The 19,774-nt window shown below is 29.5% G+C and overlaps 2 protein-coding genes, 2 long non-coding RNA genes and 1 other non-coding gene across 15 annotated transcripts; 1 reads left to right on the top strand and 4 right to left on the bottom strand.

Annotated features, from left to right (window-relative positions):
* Positions 1–1,007: 1,007 nt before the first annotated feature.
* Positions 1,008–5,362, bottom strand: LOC124955031. Its single transcript, XR_007102737.1, has 5 exons — positions 5,205–5,362; positions 4,653–4,738; positions 3,778–4,003; positions 3,613–3,690; positions 1,008–3,516 (listed from the first exon to the last, which is right to left on the bottom strand). It is a non-coding gene; the product is annotated as an uncharacterized LOC124955031 (long non-coding RNA).
* Positions 5,363–6,605: 1,243 nt separating this feature from the next.
* On the bottom strand, positions 6,606–6,768 carry LOC124955280. The gene has a single exon (XR_007102818.1). It is a non-coding gene; the product is annotated as a U1 spliceosomal RNA (small nuclear RNA).
* Positions 6,769–7,593: 825 nt separating this feature from the next.
* Positions 7,594–11,451, bottom strand: LOC124955142. 2 transcript variants are annotated; one of them, XR_007102775.1, is made up of 5 exons: positions 10,343–11,451; positions 10,165–10,256; positions 9,217–9,908; positions 8,859–9,124; positions 7,594–8,538 (listed from the first exon to the last, which is right to left on the bottom strand). It is a non-coding gene; the product is annotated as an uncharacterized LOC124955142 (long non-coding RNA). The 2 variants fall into 2 exon arrangements; XR_007102776.1 differs by having other exon boundaries at positions 9,217–9,636.
* Positions 10,919–14,346, top strand: LOC124955138 (protein FAM114A2). 2 transcript variants are annotated; one of them, XM_047509100.1, is made up of 6 exons: positions 10,919–11,108; positions 11,317–12,448; positions 12,536–13,134; positions 13,196–13,519; positions 13,660–13,737; positions 14,028–14,346. In XM_047509100.1, the coding sequence occupies exons 2-5, from the start codon at positions 11,434–11,436 to the stop codon at positions 13,732–13,734; spliced, it is 2,013 nt and encodes a 670-aa protein (XP_047365056.1). In that variant the 5' UTR covers positions 10,919–11,108; positions 11,317–11,433; the 3' UTR covers positions 13,735–13,737; positions 14,028–14,346. The 2 variants fall into 2 exon arrangements, with proteins under 2 accessions (XP_047365056.1, XP_047365055.1); XM_047509099.1 differs by lacking the exon at positions 14,028–14,346 and having other exon boundaries at positions 13,660–14,015.
* Positions 13,867–17,961, bottom strand: LOC124955140 (nucleoporin p58/p45-like). Of its 9 annotated transcripts, XM_047509111.1 has the most exons (9): positions 17,125–17,960; positions 16,692–17,008; positions 16,407–16,614; positions 15,953–16,326; positions 15,651–15,875; positions 15,507–15,581; positions 15,151–15,183; positions 14,621–14,631; positions 14,442–14,552 (listed from the first exon to the last, which is right to left on the bottom strand). In XM_047509111.1, exons 1-7 carry the CDS (start codon positions 17,193–17,195, stop codon positions 15,173–15,175), a joined length of 1,281 nt encoding a protein of 426 aa, XP_047365067.1. In that variant the 5' UTR covers positions 17,196–17,960; the 3' UTR covers positions 14,442–14,552; positions 14,621–14,631; positions 15,151–15,172. The 9 variants fall into 9 exon arrangements, 7 of the variants coding, with proteins under 7 accessions (XP_047365060.1, XP_047365061.1, XP_047365062.1 ...); XM_047509105.1 differs by lacking the exon at positions 15,151–15,183 and having other exon boundaries at positions 14,292–14,552; positions 17,125–17,961; XR_007102772.1 differs by having other exon boundaries at positions 14,414–14,552; positions 14,621–15,379.
* Between the last annotated feature and the right edge of the window lie 1,813 nt (positions 17,962–19,774).

The raw sequence follows: 19,774 nt of genomic DNA, 5'->3' as shown, positions 1-19,774 counted from the left end.
CTATTTAAAAAATGATACAAAATTATCTCGACATAATTGATGTCATTTTTACGTATAATTTGTATAACCTTGGTATATACAAGGTATATGCGTATCTTTGAATAATTACCATAAGGCTACACTTACTATCAATTTATTATATTTCTATATTTGTTATATTAACATAATAGAATTCAATTCGTTAAATTTAATTCAATGTTAAATTTAATTGAACAATTAAATTCACAATAATTAACACATTTCCAATAAGTTTTAATATATTATTGCTGAATTAAAAGTTGGAGATTTATAAAAGTTAATGAAGCTAATTGGAAATATGATGAAAATAGTTCCACGCTTTTTGAACTATCTTAATTATTAAACGGCAGACAATCGACCGAATTGTCTTTTTTATCTTAAATTAATCTTAAAAATAAATTAACCTTAAAAGTAGAATTCTTAATAGTACTATTAAAATAAACATGCAAAAGCATAAGAATCTTAACATGCATCATGCCTTATAATTATATACAAATAAATTAACATGCAATAGGAATAGGTAATGTTAAAAAAATAAGTATCTACCATTATATTATATATCATATTATATACATATATATATATATATATATATATATATATACATTATCAAAGATAAAACAATATTCACATTTTATATTAATTCTTCCTGTGCAACTTTACATTTCATACATACAATCATACATTCTCATCGTTAAATATCTGGAAAATTCAAAATAGTATATTAACAAGAAATCACAAGAACAAGTGGAATAAAATTGCATTAATATGCTAAAATATGCATTTTAGTTCTGTTCCTATAAATATTAATAATAAATAAGCAAATCAAATTTATGTGCCAATTAAGGCCACACACCTGAAATATACATTTTCAATAATTAAATATTTTATTAATAAATATTACTATAGAGATAAATATAAAATTTATTATTACAGTAATAGGAAATGAATTTAATTAAATATAAATTAAACTACGATAAGAGGTTAAATAAATAATTCAATAGTATCAAATTTTTAAAATGTTTTAAATTCAAGAAATCTAATAAATTCTTCGATATATTTCCAATGAAATTATGTTCATCATAGAAAATAACGGTGAAGTAATTATATGTCATTTTCAATATGTTTCCCTTTTCGGAAATGCATATATGCATATAATAGAATTTAAATAGCAGCCATTTTAGGCGCTTTAATACCCAAAAATCAGTTCTACTTATTTAAAATTAAACATACAATCGTACAGAAAAAGATATATACTCTAACCAGCCTGGCTATAACCTATATTTAAAAAAATAACAAAGCATTCATTTCCAACACAAATTTCTCTCACAATTTTGTACTTTCATTACTTTTACTTCACTACAGATATATAATATATTAGATATTAGAAATTATTATGGGATATCACGAAAGTGCAAACTGTTAATACACTTAATACTAAATATCGAACATGTTGAAAAGTCTTATGCAAAGACTTTTAAACTGTTTGATACTGATATATATCGCAATACAGAGTATCAGCAAAATATGGAAAAAGGCGAACATGTTGAAAAATTCTAAAATTTGCTGAAACTTTGTATAATATCCGGAGACGGAAATTTCCACTTTTGAGTGAAAATTATACCCTGCGCGTCTTATTCGATCCTACCTGCTTAAAATTAAACGGACAATCACACAGAAAAAGATATGCTACCTGCCTGCCTATAACCTATATTTAAAATATTGCAAAACATTCGTTCCAACACATACACTCCACGATTCTCTCACATACCGCCAGGATGCAAAAGCCTACACTAGAGAGTATGCCCCGGGGCACCTCCGACACCCTAGCTCATACGCGTATAATTCATAGTTAATTAGGGGATACGTACCAATTGCTGTAATCGGCTGTCAAGGCTAATGATTATTAATTGCGTAAATGGTTAAAGGAAAAAAAAAAAAGATACTAGTACATACCGGTATACCACAACGGTATTAGTAATATATGAGTATTTGAATATTTCAAGAAAATGTAGTAACTCTACTATGCAAAACGATATTAATAATAATATATTGAATTTATAGGATATGTAATTATTTAAAAATTATCGCGAAACGATATACAATCCACCACCTAACACGAGCAAGCACACACAGATGAAAAGTATATCGTGCGCAATCACTAACACATTGACAGCCGCCAATAAGGGAGAACTTAAAACTAAACCCATACTAATCCCGTTTCTCATCCATACGAGTAACACCTGGGCACATGCATGGATGAGGAACGCAGAAAGCATGAGGGCGAGGGGAGATAATTAGTTTGTTAGAAGCTGAAAATCCTGATCTAAAAATTGATTAATTTATTTTAGATTCTACGGGCTATGACTTTACAAGTCTCTTTGTTTTTTTTTTTTTTTTTTTTTTTAACAATTACTCTACTCGACTTTTTCCTTTCAAAAACAATGACTCTATTGAGACTTTTCATTCATCAAAAAAATTCATTGAATATTTATTTAAATTTTTCATCGAAAAACCTCGGACGATTTCTTTTAACAAGTGGTTATTTTAATTATAGAGCAAGTATCATGAATATCTACCACTTGTTTTCCAAAATCTATCCGTCGCGATTGTCTTCTTGCTCATTTTTTGATACATTTATATCGATACATCGACGTGATAGACCGCGATTAAATAGATTAATAGTAAGTACGAAATAATCAATGCATGTAATCTAAACCATAATACATGTTTTTCTCTTGACGAAATAGGGTAAATGAATGCCCGATTTCATAATTAATATCGCGAAATAACTAATTTTATGCACTGATAATTAAACGAGTCGAGCCGATGAAACAAGAAGACCCTATAGCCTAAGCTAATAAAAACAAACATGGACAATTGAAAGTAAATGGACGATTAAAAATAAATCTTTGTACTCGTGAGTAAATCCAAAAGAGGGAATTACTCTCGGTCATGCTCGTTAATAATTCATCTAAAAAAAATTACAACCAGTAACTCGTGCCGATTCGGACCATTCGTCCTCGGCATGATTGAGCACTGGAGGAACTTAAAATTTGTTCACTTACTACTTAAGAAGTTCTGCGATGGCTCCAAAACACTCGTCCGCGATTTAGGTCGAAATTGAGGGTGGATGATTTGTAGTTGGTTCAAAATGAGGTAGTAAGTCGACATCGAAGTTGGTCGAGATCCTCTTCAATGATGCACTGATTCTAATACGCGTTAGTTATTTTTTAACGAACGTTCACTGAAGTTAATGCGCGAAATTCTATTGTCTTTTATAAATACAATCATGTGCGACTGTGAAAAAACTTCGAGAACAAACACTGATTCTAATAACTGCATTGCACGCAGTCGAGCCAAGAACACACACACAAGTTTAAATCGCGAAACACGAACGAACAAACACACTGCTTCTACTTCGCGACTTTTTACTTTTTATTTTAGCGATACAACACTCGATTTATCCATTGCTTCGCGCACGATCGCAATGACGTTCTGGAAATAACAAAAACAAAATTATTAGTATCATTGTTGTAATAAAAAAATCATTTAAATTATTGAGGAATTGTTTAATTAAAAAACTTTACTTACTTAAAATCTTCATTAAGGCTTGCACGATGAGCATCCTGCCCCGTGATTATGAAAAGGATGATTCTTCTTTCATTTGAGCTGAAAAAGAAACAAAAAACAAATTATTACTATCATTGTTATGTTAAAAAATTTGTAAATTTATGGAGGAATAAAAAAGAAATTTACCGGAGCTCTTGTTAGTCCTTTGCACGATGAGCATCCTGCTCCAAGATAATGAAGAATGATGATGCTTTAATCCAAGTATGACTCTAATTCGCGAATTTCTATTGAATCTAATTATATTTGATCAACTTATTTAACCATAAAAAAGTAAATTAAAACTGGTACGAGCAAACACTGATTCTAAGACCGCTTTGCACACGATCACAAATTATTTCTAAGATCCAAAAAGCTGAAACATAAAAAATGATAAACTTTATATACATATATATATATAAATATATATAAAATATAACATTTACAAAGCACATGTCCTGTGGATCATTTTTGATTTTGCACATTATAAAGTATAATATTTAAAAATATTAATGATATGTAATTAATATTTGAAATAAAATTAATCAAAGCTAAATAAAGTCTTTAGAGATGTATCAAAATGTATAGCTGACGGTGGTACACGCTTGTATCCTAAGATACATTTCAAATAAAATAATAATTAGATCAATAGACTGAATTATAAAGTATATAAATTTCTATAGTTTTTTGTACTATAATAAACTTTCTATGACATCAAATAAATAGAAATAAAACTAGAATTAAAATATTCTGGAATAAAATAAATCTAAGGAGGAAAATTTTAATCGACGTTCTTTTAATTACGTACGTACGTACATACCGAAAGATTCTATAAGACTAATGCTTGTACTATTGTCCTTGGACGAGCTCGAACGTTTGACTGTTTCGTCACGCGCTCGATCGAGAATTTTCTTGGAAATTTGCAGATCTACGATTGTGTACTTTACCGAAAGCATGCTCTCTCTCTCTCTCTCTCTCTCTCTCACTCACTCTCGTTTTGTTTTTAAAAAGAAGAAGAGACTTACCTATACATAGGACGACGAGAAAGTATGTGTAGAAAAAGAAAAGCCAAAATATTCCGTCTGTTTCAGTCCATAGAATTCTTGGAAACCTGGACAATGCAAGATCGATTGGTAAGAAAAAAAAGTCATTGGTGTGTGTACATATATACATATATAAGTAAGGGGATATCCAAGAAGGCATGCACGTACATATATACATATATGAATATGCGATGATATATATATATATATATATACATATATATATAAATACAAAAATCGAATATAACACGAAATACGATTAATGATGATTAATTAATGATAAATTATTATTAAAAGCATCATTAAAAAACGAGAGAAATATCGATATCGTAAAAATAAGAGCAGAAAATTTGAAAAAAAAGGTATGACGCAATAGCTTCCAAAAGGACGCCAAGACGCAGATTTTATTTTCGCGAATATCTTTTAAACGCGACAATGCCCCGATTTGCGAACATTCACCCGTGAAAATCGACTTTTTTGCAATCGATTGATATATAGAAAGAGGGTGTACGTTAGAAAAAATATACTAATTACCTGAAATTAATGAGGAGGATACGGCTTCCCTGTCTAACTAATGATCACCGAACACAAAATGGCGTCATATTCACCGGCAAGACGATTAAACAATTCGCGCCGCGCATGCGCAGATACATTGCTAGTCAATTAATACGTAATTTTTCGATCTAATAATCGAAAATATAAAATCTTTATAAATACGATATAAGATCATACGAATCGTTGGAATACATTACAAATATACTAGAATCAAATAATCAGAAGAGAAAAGTAAGATACGTAGAGAAATAATGGCAAAAAATACGAAAGAAAGAAAAGACGCTATATATACGATCACCATTTTTATTTTCATTAATATTTCTTTTTCAGTCCCGTTGTCACGATTTACGAATAATACACCATAAAAAACACACTTTTAAAAATCGATTGATATATCGAAAGAAAATATATCTTAAAAAATAAATTCTAATTACCTGTAATTAAAAGAAGAACGATGCATTTTCTGTCACTGGTTGATAACATTGACTTCGGTGGTAAAAAGATTCTCATCCTGCATGTACATTACGTCATCTTGATTAATGTCGTCTGGAATAAATGTAATTTCTCGATCTAATAATCGAAAATATAACATTTTTATAAATACGATATAAGATTATACGAATCATCGAAATACATCATAAATATATTAGAATCAAATAATCAGGAGAGAAAAGGAAGATCTATAAATAAATAATGCCAAAAAGTATGAGAAAAAAAAAAAAGAAAAAACACAATATACGATCACCTCTTTCATTTTCATTGGTATCTCTTTTTCAGTACCGTTGTCACGATTCACGAATAATATATCATAGAAAACACACTTTTAGGAATCGACTGATATATACTTAAAGAGAATACACGTTAAAAAAATATATTAATTACCTGAAATGAATGAGAACGATATGAAATACGTGTCGAACTGATAACCATTGAATAGAAAATGTCATTACTTCTCTATTAGGAAGACATAAGAAACGTAAATACGTGAAAGCGTAATATGTAAATAAATCCACTAATCAGAATCGATCATTTCCCTTTCTCGATAAAAAGCGGTAAATAAGGCACCATTTGAAAAATTTCATAAGGATAAAATTATTATCAATTTGTTTATTTATTTCCATTTTCTTAAAACACATCAAAATAGAGAAATATTATTATAAAATAATAATTTGTCTTTTAAACAAGAAAGGATATAAAATATAACAAATGGAAAATCAGAGGAGATATTTTTAGCTTTCTCTTAATTTACATAAAAATAAAATAAAAAGACTAAAATGGCGAATTAATATAAAGTCCAATATTTTTTTCATTTTTTTCCTTTTCAACAATGTTTAATATATATATTGTCATGGTAAGAAATTATTTTTGAAAATAAATTTATTTGGGATAGCGCGAACGCAGTCCCAACTATCAAAAATTTTACGCCCGAGATATCCGCATTAGGGATATTCGCAAGGGTCAGCTCAACCGAAGTGCAATGGAAGAGCCTCACCCTGGAGGAACCGCCTTTGTGATCACGGTAACCTCTGCGCCAGGTAAGTATGCTTTTTGTCGTCCCTGCACCATAGATAAAATCGTACCAGTGCCGTATCGCAAGCGGGAAACATCAAACCCCTATGCGTAAACTAGCGACGGTTTCTAGTACTAACAACTAATGTATCACGAGCAAGTGATATATATATATATATATATATATATATACATACACATTCACATATGCACATCATACATATGTGATGTAACATAGTTATAGAATAGTTTATGAAGCGACTATTATTATTATTATTATTATTCGATTATTTAATTAAACAATAAAGTACATTAGAATATTAAAACAAAAATTGCCAACAATGTTTTTCATTATCATATATATAATGATATATCTGTGTATGTTTTGATATGTATGTGTACGTATGTACGTACATCTAAAGAAATTAAATTACATATGAAATAATTATATATGAACATAACAGGCGTAACGTTTCATCGGATTAAATATGTTCCAAGTGTTACATTTTTAATAATATTTGGAGAAAGAGAACACAAAAGAGAAAGAAAAAGAAAGAGAGAGAGAGAGAGAGAGAGCCAAGCGTAGTAATGTCCATTGATAATTATACGAATTAATTTCTTTTTGTCGAATAAATAAATGTTATTCCCATGAGTATGCGTCCAATTATCATCTAGTAGACAATGAAAATGTGCAATGTCATGGGAGTTTAGAGCAATATTTCCTTGATATATTTGATATAAATGTGTATACTCAGTGAAAAATGTGTATATATATACTTTTTTATCTTACATATACATATATATATATATATATATATATATATATATATATATATATCTATAAGTATATGTATAGAGGAAAGAAGAAGTTATTAAAAAGGAAAAAGAAAAAGGAAAAGTGCAGGAAAAAAGAAAGAAAGGAAGAAAGAAAGAAAAAGTTACAAACTAACATAGGACAATATTCTAAGAAGCTGGTTTGTAAGGCAGATATTGCAAAAGTTTCAGAGTACTTCATAATCACAAACGATATAATCTTACTTTTCCCTTACTCCTTTACCCCGTCATGCTGTTATTTCGCAATTCTAATTTCTCATTGTTCGAGAGTAATTTGTTTCATTTTGCAATTTTTTCTATAGTTTTATTTAAGAAACAATTAACAATCATTACTCATCAAATAGGATAAATTATACTAAAATTAATTTATATGTAATATTATATGTAATATGTAATGTGTTACGAGATATCTAATATTACGCGAATGTAATATTAGATTGTAGTATTATTGAAATGGTAGTTTAGTATATTCCGTGTACTTATAGATTATTTGAATAATTATAAAATAATCAAAAGTATTATTTATTACAGCGTTTATTATAGCTAGACAAAATGTCCTCGTCAACATAAAGTAAAACGAGCTATGAAAAATGACTTATGAAAGTTCCCTATCATTCCACACATTGGAATCGTTAAATTTTAACGAACTCTAAATGCCATGCTTCGTTACTTCGATCGATCAACGTACATATGTACGTACACGTTGACTAACGATCATTAAGAGAGATAACGCGGGAATCGATAATCAAAATGTCGATTAAAGAGTTACGAGAAAATTCGTTTGTCCTTTGATACATCTACCTATCGTACGAAATAGTTTCATAAATTTTCTACATGCTTTCAAAATCATAATAATAATACTATAGTAATTTCCTGACGTTGTATGTGTGGTGGAAAAAGTTGCTCGTTATTCTCTACTTTCTTCTCATCCTCGTAATGGCATCGTCCATGTATATAGATATGTATATTCCTAAAAGTTAATTTTATTAATATCACGCGATTTTACTTTCAAAATTTCATTTCAAATATACAATAAAACTTTGAAACTCTTTCGTATATATGTTACAACAACAAAAATAAAAGTAAAGTTATGAATTATTTAATTGAAATAATTTTATACAATAATTTCCAAGCGAAAATTGTTTCCAAAAATTTCTAATAAGTAAAAATGAAAAAAGTTAACGTTCCTTGGATGAAAACTTTAATGTTTTCTCACGAGTAATAAAGAGGAAATAATTTCAAAGTATTGCTAAGTGTTAACGGAGAAACGATGGAAAAGATTATACGTACATATATATACATTGTCGCGAAATGAAAAGGACAGGTGCTTCCTTTGGAGAGATCTCATTAAGTTGTAACACGAAGTGGCAGGCTTACCAAGGACATCTTTCTAGTCGAAATTACATACGATATTTCATGAAACTAATCTCTCTCCCTTATTCATATATTTAACCAGAAATTCGTCTACTAAAGCCACATCGTTAAGCAAACGCATTCTTTGTTCACCATTATTCTCTGAATATTCTTATTCACGAATCTCCTTCTTACTCGTTCAACTAAAAATATATATATATATATATATCAAAAATTCCCGTCTGTTCGTAATAATATATTAATATAATTTATTCATATTATTTCAAAATCATACTCATGTATTTACTCCGAACAAATTGCTCCAAAGCAATTTGAATTTTGCGTGCCATTGTTGGATAGTTCTGAGTAAATTCGTCGGTAGCTCGTAAAGGATTCGTCGAGGAGAAAATAGAAGGTTAGTGGGAAGAGTTATCTCTCTTGCGTGTGAATGCGAGGTGTAAACGAGAGAGAGAGAGAGAGAGAGGGAGAGAGAGGAAGTGAGTGAGTAGAGGTTGAGGAAGAAGAAAAGGAAGAGAAAGAGAAAGAGAGGGAGAAAGAGAAAGAGAAAGAGAGGGAGAAAGAGAAAGAGACAATGACAAAGACGAGACGAGTCGAATTGAATTCTTGCTCAACTCGGAACAACCGGATCGTTGGTATCGTTGATTAATCTTGCTTCTGTCAGAACAAGCAGTGTTTGTAATATACCTCTTCCATACTGCTAACACACAGAAGCATTTCAAAGATTGAAGACATTCTGGCACCGAGAACGCAAACGACGAGGATGACGATGACGACGACGCATACAACAACGACGACGACGGCAATTAATTTACTCTATTCTAACTGTCCCAAGAGGTTTCACAGTTATATCTATAACGATATTGACATGGTCCAATGGTTTCCGTTTAAAACTGCATTCATTTCTATCTATGCCATCTCGTTCCTCATTAGGGTCTTTCGTTATATTATCTTATCTTCGATCTAATTCTAATCAAAATAATAATATTTGTGAAATTAATGGAACCATAACAATCGAATGCAAATTTCTTACTAATTATATTCGAATATTTCTTTTTAATTGATTATCGATCGTTGTATGTCTGAATATAAGAAATTCAATTTACGTGGAATATAATAAAGTATAGAATCGATTAATTCCACTATATACTTATGATGTATCCAACGATAATTATTAAAATGCGCGATAGATCAATTAATAATCAGTTAAAAGAAAATAATTTACCTTTGATTAAAAATTTTCGATGTAAAAGATATTTGATCGTAGGGTCTCGAATCTGCTATCGCCATCCCTGATTTCAAGTGGTAAGCTTTTTTCTATAAAAGAAATAAATGTAATTACAAAAATATCCTGCTTTCGATTTGATTTTACATTCAAATAAAAGAGAATAAGTTTAACGTACATTTTTTTTTTCTGAATATTTTTTAAACGTTGAATGGAAAATTTCTCGAATTAGATTCTGAAGAACGAAACAGCAACAATAATGATCATTGGATTACACGTAAATTAGAATATAACATATGAATACAGATAAATCAACGTCTCTGACAATAGTTCAATCATATTTATAATTCCGAAAAGAGAAAACAATACAAAAATGAGATAATCATTTGTAAATTTGTTAAACTTGTCGAGTACATTGTCCCGCTTGATGAATTGCACGGCAACAACGAACGGCGGGAAGCCGAAACAAAAGACGAGCGCGCACGCATGCGCCCAACGATCTAATACCAACGTTTCATTAATACTTTTCTATAATGAATCATTTTCGACGATAATTAATATCAAAAGTAATAATACGTGTAATATTTCTTTGCTATTGTTAATAATAAGGGTAATTAAGAGATGGTATAAAAGTTTATTGTGATAAATTTTCTTTTTCTTATAATATAAATCATCAAAGTGAAAATAGTTCGAGAAAGTATGTAATTGGTATTAATGCGCGAGGAAGACGTTGTTGATTGGCTGATCGAAGACTAACCTTAATATTAACTTTATACGATACGAAAAATATTTAATTGTACAATTTTGGGGAGAAAAAAAAAAGGAAAAAGAACAAAAAAGAAGGAAAAACCAATTATTTTCTACTTTTTATATACTATTTATAAATAAATATATTAATCAATATGTTAAAGGACAATTAACGAAGCTAACAAAATATGAAATAGGTAAGAATATGTTGAAATGAACGAACTATTTTTCTCATTGGCTCTAATGGAGCTTGAATAATTTCCTTCTCGCATGCGCAGTTGAATTTAATGAACTTGTTACTGCCACGAAGACGTTATTTCGCGTTTTATGATCCTCTATATAGATATTTATGAAAATTTTAATTTGTCCACGTGATCAATTAAAAACTTAAATATTGCATTTCAGTATACGTGCACGCGTGTGTGTGTGTCTCTGCTGTGACGAATATGTGATATCTAACGACAGATCAAATTAAGAGGATATATGAAAAATAAATAGTAAATGTCTCGATGAAAAATTAATATGGCAACGTCAGAAAGTGATGATTTTGAGAGTGCTGACGAGGAATTGGCTCATAATGTAACTTCGAAAACTAATGTAGAAGATACGAGGTGGTCTGGTATGCAATCGGTCGTTGATTCTGAATCGGACGACGATACCGAATGCATTCCACAATTGCCAAGAAAAAATATATTAATTTATGAGAAGCCTAGATTCCGTTCCTTTCGAGGAGAAGTTGCTAGCGATGAGGAAAAGCTTATTACCTTAAAGGATATATCTACTAAAGAGTGTAACGATGAAGAAAGTAAAGTATCTACTGAAAAAATTCAAGAAATTGTTCCCTCGACAGATACAGCAACAGAAACGACGATAGTCAAAGACAATACCTTAGATACTTCTACTGTGAATCAAGAAAATTCTACAGAAGTTATTTCTAAAAGTATTACAGCCATTGGTACTAAAGAGGAAAGATTGATTAGACCTAAAAAATCAAGTGATGGTTCTAGAAAACTTGGTGCCCGGAAGCTAGGAACAAAAATAGAAAAAGAGTCTGAAATTACATCTAATACGATTGATAATGTAAAAGAAGATATATCGACGAAGAATGTAATCTCTAAAGAATCTATAATGGAGATAGATGCTGTCCCTGATATATCTTCTAATGCAGATCTTTCAGAAGTTGATATGCCTGAAGAACTGAAATCAAATAAAAAATTTAAAGAGATATTTAAACCTCAAGGATGGGAAAAAATTGGTAATAATATAGAATTAGTTGAAGATCTAACGGAACAAAAAATACAACCAGTATTAGATAGATTATCCATAGACGATAAAGATACTGAAAATTCTTTGTGGGCCAATTGGGGTAGTTGGGGCGTAAGTTCCTTGATTAACACCGCTACTGCTGGAGTATCTACTTTGACAACTCATGTTAGTCAAGGATTATCGCTTTTGGAAGAGACAATAAATGTACCGGATAACTCACAGTTACAAATGATACAAGATACTACACAGGAAGAAGAAGTTGTAATTCCTGGTACTATATATTATTATTACATTACTTTTATATCACACGTATTATATTATAAATTAATAAATTTCTAATGTATATTTGTGTTTATAGAAAAAGAGCTTACAGAAAATGTATCTAGTTTATCGCAAGGATCTTTTGGTTTAAGTAGTTTTCTACTTGGAGTTTCATCCATTACAAAATTAGTTGAATCAACTGGTAGCAAAGTTATGAGCGGTGGTTTGGATACTTTAGAAGCGATAGGTAAAAAGACCATGGAAGTTTTGCAAGAAGGTGATCCTGGTTTAAAAAAAAAGAGAGCATTTTTTATGCCAGAAGAAAATAAGCCAAATTTATCTCAAATACTTAGAGAAGCAAAAGATAAAGCTGAATCTGAAGAAAAAACGATCGAAGAGAAACAATTGGCAAGGAAGATACATTTTGAATCTTTGTTTGATGATTATCAAGGCCTGGTTCATCTAGAAGCATTAGAAATGTTGTCAAAACAGTGCAATATAAAGATTCAAGGATGTCTGATAAATCTTGATGCAGAAGATTTGATTTCTCTGCAAGAAACATTAGAAGAAGTTAAAGAATTATGTGACTTGGATGATGAAGAAAATAAATCAGAAAATAAAAGAGATCTCAAAAGTCGTTTGGCTGATGCTTGCCAGGAATTAGAAATTATTATTACATATGAAAAACTCGAAGATGTAAGTATATATTATTATAATATTAAAATTGTTATTTACTTAGTAAGAATATCTTTTGTAGGTTTGGAAAGAAGTTAGATCTAGTTCATTTTTTACCTCTCCCATGTCTCACACAAATCTGGAGATCTTTCAGTGTGCTATTTCTACTATAGCAAAGTTTACAGCAGTTAGTATGGAAAGGTTTCATAAAACTGCAGAATTACTTTTAATTAAAGAAAGACGTAGTACCGCAAGTGAAGCAGAAGCACTTGTTCGTCTAACACATATCTTAACAGATGAAATTAGTTTATTAGCTACACATTTCTCCGATGTATTAAAAGAATTTATTAAAATGTCTAACAGTGCAGACGATATTAATGCTAATATAACAACAGTCTTTTTTGAAGTAAGTGTGTATATATATATATATATATGTATATATATATATATGTATATATTTATTTATTTATTTATTTATTCACTTATTTATTATAAAATACTTCATTTTATATTATCATTATTAATATTTATTTTTTATTCGTTCAGGCTGAGAATGCAAGTTCGTACATTCAAGATGCTTTTAAATTGCTAATTCCAATTTTACAAGTTGGTGCTCTTTAAATGGTAAATGCAGTATTTGTTACTAAATAAAAAATATGTAATAAAAGAGAACTATAAAGTACTCAAAGGATCAATAAATTAATGTAATGATTTTATCAAATAACATGGATCAAAATTATGAATTCATTTGTGAGTTCTAAATTTGATCCTTTGTTTTCTTTTTTTTTTTTTTTTTCATCTACTTTTCTAACTTTATAAATTGTATTGTGTTTAATCTATTAATGATTAATAAGTAGTAATGAGTTATTCTTATATATTATATTAAAAAGCAATAAAAATATTTTCATTTTCAGGATGATTATCTTGTGATAATGATTTGTTTAAATAAATCAATGCAGATTCGTATATAAGCATTGATTTTTAATTGTAAATATGATATAATGAGAATTTATATAAAATATCTATTTCAATTATTTGATATATCAGCATTAAGGTGATGGTTTATAAATATGTATATTATTTTTTAGATCTTCTTATGCACTTTGTATTCATTATTAACAAAGATAATCATGTATGAAACTCATATTCCAATAATGAAAAAGATATCTGAAAGTTTATCTTATATTTAATATTTTTATGAATTATGAAAATAAAAAAAGAAAAAAAAAAAAAAAAAAAAAAAAAGTAAAATTAATGTTTCCCTCTTTTATTTCCAATCGGTGGTTTCTGTAGTTGGAAACTCGAATTTGATTCAATTGTTGACAAAGGTGCAGTAAGATTTGTCGGCGCGTTGAAATTCAAGCTTGCTGTTGGTGGTTTGACAGACGAATCTATGGTTGTATTTATAGCAGAAGGGACTGGTGTTGTACTACCCCAAACTGCAACAACATAATTACTAATGAAAATGAATTCATTGAAAGATCATGGTAAACTTAAATGCACGTACATTAGTTGAAGCTGACGGATGTTTTCCATGAATTCATAGAATCATTAATGAGTGTTACACATTATCTGCAGCTTTAATCCATAATTGATATGTAATAGAAATAATCAGCAAAAATTGCTAATGTAACTACTACAATTTTTTCCTAGACTTGAATAATTCCTGAATGACATAAACTACATCTTACCCATAGTTGCACTTACGCTAAAGATTCTGCTAGCTATAAGATACTAGCAGAAATATTATCTTTACGTACAAATTTTACCACCAATTTCTTGAATAATGCAAGTATTATTATATCAACTTCGATGATAAAGCAGGAGCACTCAAAGCATACATAAAATACACAGCCATTCCTTAAGAAGCAAAAGACAAAACTTTTCATTTCTTTCACTTAGTTAATATATATATATATACCCAAATATAATATTTTATATTTGACAAACACAAGTTTGCTCCCAAAATATTAAATAGAAAAGCTCCATAATTTTTCCCATAGTTTATAACACAAAAAAGAAAGTAAAATTCAATACCTCAATAACTAAAATACAGCCTCTACTTTTCCCCTGCAAACGCAAAATTAAAATCAAATAATAAAAATAATATGTAGAAACAAACAAAAAAAATATATATATATATGTATCATATGTAAAGAAGACAAATCACAGAGCAGATTCATGTCTTTTATACATTACTTCTACAGTACTTAATAAGGACGTTAAATGTTAGTAATTTCTACCTTACACTAGATCCACGCAAGACCTGAAGGTAGGACATGTTTATGGGAAAGTTGTAACAACGAGAACACACGTTGTCTTGGGAGTTTGTCTTTAGCGTGAAATTAAATTAGTATTGCAATATATTATAAATCAATCATTTAATTAGTTACCTAGAGGATTTCGCGCGTCATAACTGGTTGCTTGTGTAGAATTCAATGCTGTTGAAGATAGGAAACTTCTATTGCCTATTAAAATTAAATCATTAAAATTTCTAATATAATACGTATTTCTTATTATAGAAATGACATCCTAACCTGGACTAAAAGGTGTTGGCCCACTAGTAATTCTTCCTATAGTATTTCGCAATGATTTTTCATTTGTTTTAACATCATCAAAAACATTTGTGTTATCTTTTAACACGTATTTTCTAAAATTTAAATATTGTTCCTTTTGTTGTTGTACTTTTGAATGTACACCTTGTAATTTTCCAGCAACAGCAACTAAAGACTCATGAAGTTTACTCATAGCCATAGTTAATTCTACAAAGTAATTGTATGATTTTTATGTTGTATTATAATCAATGTTATTTTTAAATTATTAATAAATATTATTATACCTTGCGGAGTTAAGGTCTTTGGTGTCATCATAGTTTGTATATGTTTTTCTGTTGTTTCAATTTGAGATCTAAATAACATTAAGTCGTGTTCAAAATTTTCTGTTAATTCCATGAAAAATAAAAGTGGCGCATTATTTTCATATTGCAAGCCAGGTGGTGTGTCGTTTGTTCTCTGAGCTATTTCCGCATTTTGTAATGCCTTTGCCGTATCTTGTTTTAACTTATCGGCAAAAGCACGATCTCGTTGAACAGATCCTGCTAATGTAGTTAAAATTTCCATTAATGATGCAGTATCCTCTGCACAACGGTTTAATGGTCTTGCAGAACCCCTTGCTATATCAGAAGATAATACCTTCTGGGTTTTTACAAATTCTCTGATTAAAATAGAAAAATTTAAGGTTATATATATTTCCCTATAGTAATATAATCAATCAGATAATTCATTTCTAATTACTTGAATTTATCTATGGTTTGCATCAGTTCATTTGGTAATAAATTTTCCTTTGCAGCTGTTGGACTATTGCTTCCTTGGGAAAGACCTTTATTATTAACAGAAACATCTAATCCACCTAATCCTCTACTTGTGGTCGAGGTCGTAGTCGTAGTGGTTGTTAATTTTGTACCAGCTAAACCACCACTACTAATAGAACCAAACAAGGATGCTGTAAATATTATTCGTCAATGAAGTACAGTTATTTTTTATTTAATTATTATGCCCTAATTTACTATGCAATATTACGTGTACTGGTAGGATTCCCAAACATTAAACCTCCCGTTGCAGGTGTGGTATTTAAAGGTCCCTTTAATGTTGTATTTTGAGCAGGTGTTCCAAAATTACGCCCTGTAAATAAAGGGGCAGAAGTGGTTGGAGTTGAAAATAGATTAGGTGCTGCCGTTGTTGTGGCTGTTCCAGTTCCTAACAAGGTGGTAGCTGGTTGACTAGGTGCAGAAGTTGCTGGTGTTGCCCCAAAACCAAAGTTTAGCCCAGTAGTAGTAGCTGGAGTTGATGTTCCAAATGTTAACCCGGTTGCTGGAGTCGTTGAAGTAAAGGATGTGCTATTTAAGCCAACATCATCACCGATATAAATCGTAATATCATTAATTTATATGATAATACATAAGAATTTCAATGTAAAAGGTTATAATATTAAGAGGTTAATTAAATCATATACCTTTGAGTTCCTAATCCAAAACCTGAACTGCTCGACGTTATAGTAGGCGTTCCAAATGTAAACGAAGACATTTTTAAATATTAAACTTATATATAATGTATAAATAATTAATCTTTCTTATAAATCTATAATACAAAACACTTTGTCACTTTGAGTAGTTTGAATTCTTTGAAATCATGTGTACTTTCATTAGTCTACAGTATTGCCCTCTATAGGAAATTCATAGAAATAAAATTTTAAATGTTACTACACACTAAATACGTACTATCTGCGATTTTAAAGAAAAGATTAATTATAGTAAATTATTTGTATATACGGAAACAATACGATTACAATAATTTCAAAGTAATATAATCATTATCTATATTTTTGCTTGTTATTCGCGAAATTTTGCAAAGAGCCAATCAGCTTTTTTCTTTTGCGCAATAATACAATTTTATCGAGGAACTATTTTCAATTCGAGAATCAGTTGAGCCGTTTAATACGTACGGAAAACATACAGGTGAATGATTTTAATTTTTTCTTCTCCCGATTGTAAAAGGTATAAAAAGATTATCCCACATAATATTTCTATATAATAAATAAATGCATAATTCTAGTCTCAATGAAGTATAAAAAAAAGTAAAATATACGTAACAACGATTACAGAAGCGAACGATCATCAGATCTTTTGGCGGTTTGTCCTGGACGCCATTATTACGCAGTTAGATACAACAAATTATAAAGCAGTTACAAGTTAATGTTTTCATCATAATTAGAGGTAATTAAAATAATCTAATATCCCTATCTACCTTTTTTCGACACTATATACGATGATTAGAAAAAGAGGGAAACGATTTATAATAATTATAATTAGTTAGATAAATATATATATATATATATATATATATATATATATATATATATATATATATATATATATGTACACAATTTTATATATATAGTATACCATTAAGAGTTGATCAAATGTAAGGGAGACATACGATAATATAAAAAAATATAGATAATATTTCGATTTATTATTAAACGTGCCTACGTGATACAAATCAGGGGACAACACAATTTCATATTATCATCTTTAAATGTATTAAATATGTTTTTTTTTTCTTTTCCTTTTTTTTTTTTTCTTTTTCTTTCTTGCGTGTACGTGACAAAGTTCTAATTAATTATACAGCTTATCTATAGGAAATGGGGTTATTTCAACGAAGTTTACCAGATCGGTACATAGTAGACTATCACAAAGTTGATTGCTGGTTCGATTTCGTACGTGGCGTTGAGTTCGTACGTGGGCGTTTCTAAAATGATCACAGTCGTGTGTTGAACAAGACTAAAAGAGCTCTCTCTTTCTCTCTCTCTCTCTCTTTCTTTCTTTCTATTTCTTTCTATTCCTCTTTTTTTTATTCTTTTCGAAAAGAATTTCGCCAGATTATATCCGATAGAATTTTTTTTTTTTTTTTTTTTTTTTAGACTTATACATTATTGTAACATTCCGGGCTCTCTGACCACTAATAAAATCGTTTCCAACTTGTTTATACTATACAATCTACAGTACAAACCATTATAAATCACTTTCATTCAACACGTCTCGCACATAATTCTTTCTGTTTCCTTTCTCTCTTTCATTATTCTTTCTCATTTTTTTTTCTTTTTTTCATTCCTTTATCGTACCCCAAGAAATAAAAGCTTATAATCCGATCCCGTTTGAAAGGAACAAAAAGCAGGAAAGACTTTTACGCAGTTTTAGAAGACACCCGGTATAATGTTTACGCTGTAAAACATTTTTACAGAGTAAAATGAGTCGCTCCGATGATCACGAAATATGATTGATACGACAATATTATTCTCTCTATCATACAAATACAATGAGACAGCGTGTGCGCGAATTTTATGTATGTATTAATATTAATGTATGTTATATGTTTATGCATGTCCTGTGTTTTTTTTTTTTTTATGTACTTGTGTCCTTTTTTATGGGGTTCATTTCTCTCTCTCTCTCTCTCTCTCTCTCTCTCTCTCTCTCTCTCTCTCTCTCTCTCTCATATATTAAAGAATATATTATTCCTAGGTACTTTTGCGATGCCGTGCGATTATTCTAAATATTCAATTGGATGTAAAGATATCAACAATGCCGTGCTAATATTAATACCAACGATATAGGCTTATAATATTTTTACGTTTAAGTTTCGATTTTTTTCCAACAAATTATTTTCCTTCTCTCTCTCTCTCTCTCTCTCTCTCTCATTCTCTCTTTCTCTCTTTCTCTTTCCCTCCCCCCTGTATCTATCTCTAATTTTCCTTTCGATTGACAAATAATAACGATGCAGTATTGTTTTTTTTTCTTAATTATCACTGCATATTAAAAATAATTTTGAAAAAGGGGATTTATAGAAATAATTTTAATTCGCACGTCACCGTCGTATGTAGACGATATATATATATATATATATATATATATATATATATATATATATAAGTTTTTCATATATATACACCACGTATATATACAGCGTATATATATCGACATCTGTAATATATATATCACTGTGTGCTCTCTGCATTTTATACGTTATTGAACGTCGTCGTAAAACTGCAAATAAAAATAACGGGGTTTAATTAAAGCGCATACAAATAAACATTCGTACGCATACAT

Source organism: Vespa velutina, chromosome 17 (assembly GCF_912470025.1).
Source record: "Vespa velutina chromosome 17, iVesVel2.1, whole genome shotgun sequence".
In the NCBI taxonomy this organism is placed as follows: Eukaryota; Metazoa; Arthropoda; class Insecta; order Hymenoptera; family Vespidae; genus Vespa; species Vespa velutina.
Note: the sequence above shows the minus strand (reverse complement) of the source record. Positions and strands in the feature narration are given on the sequence as shown.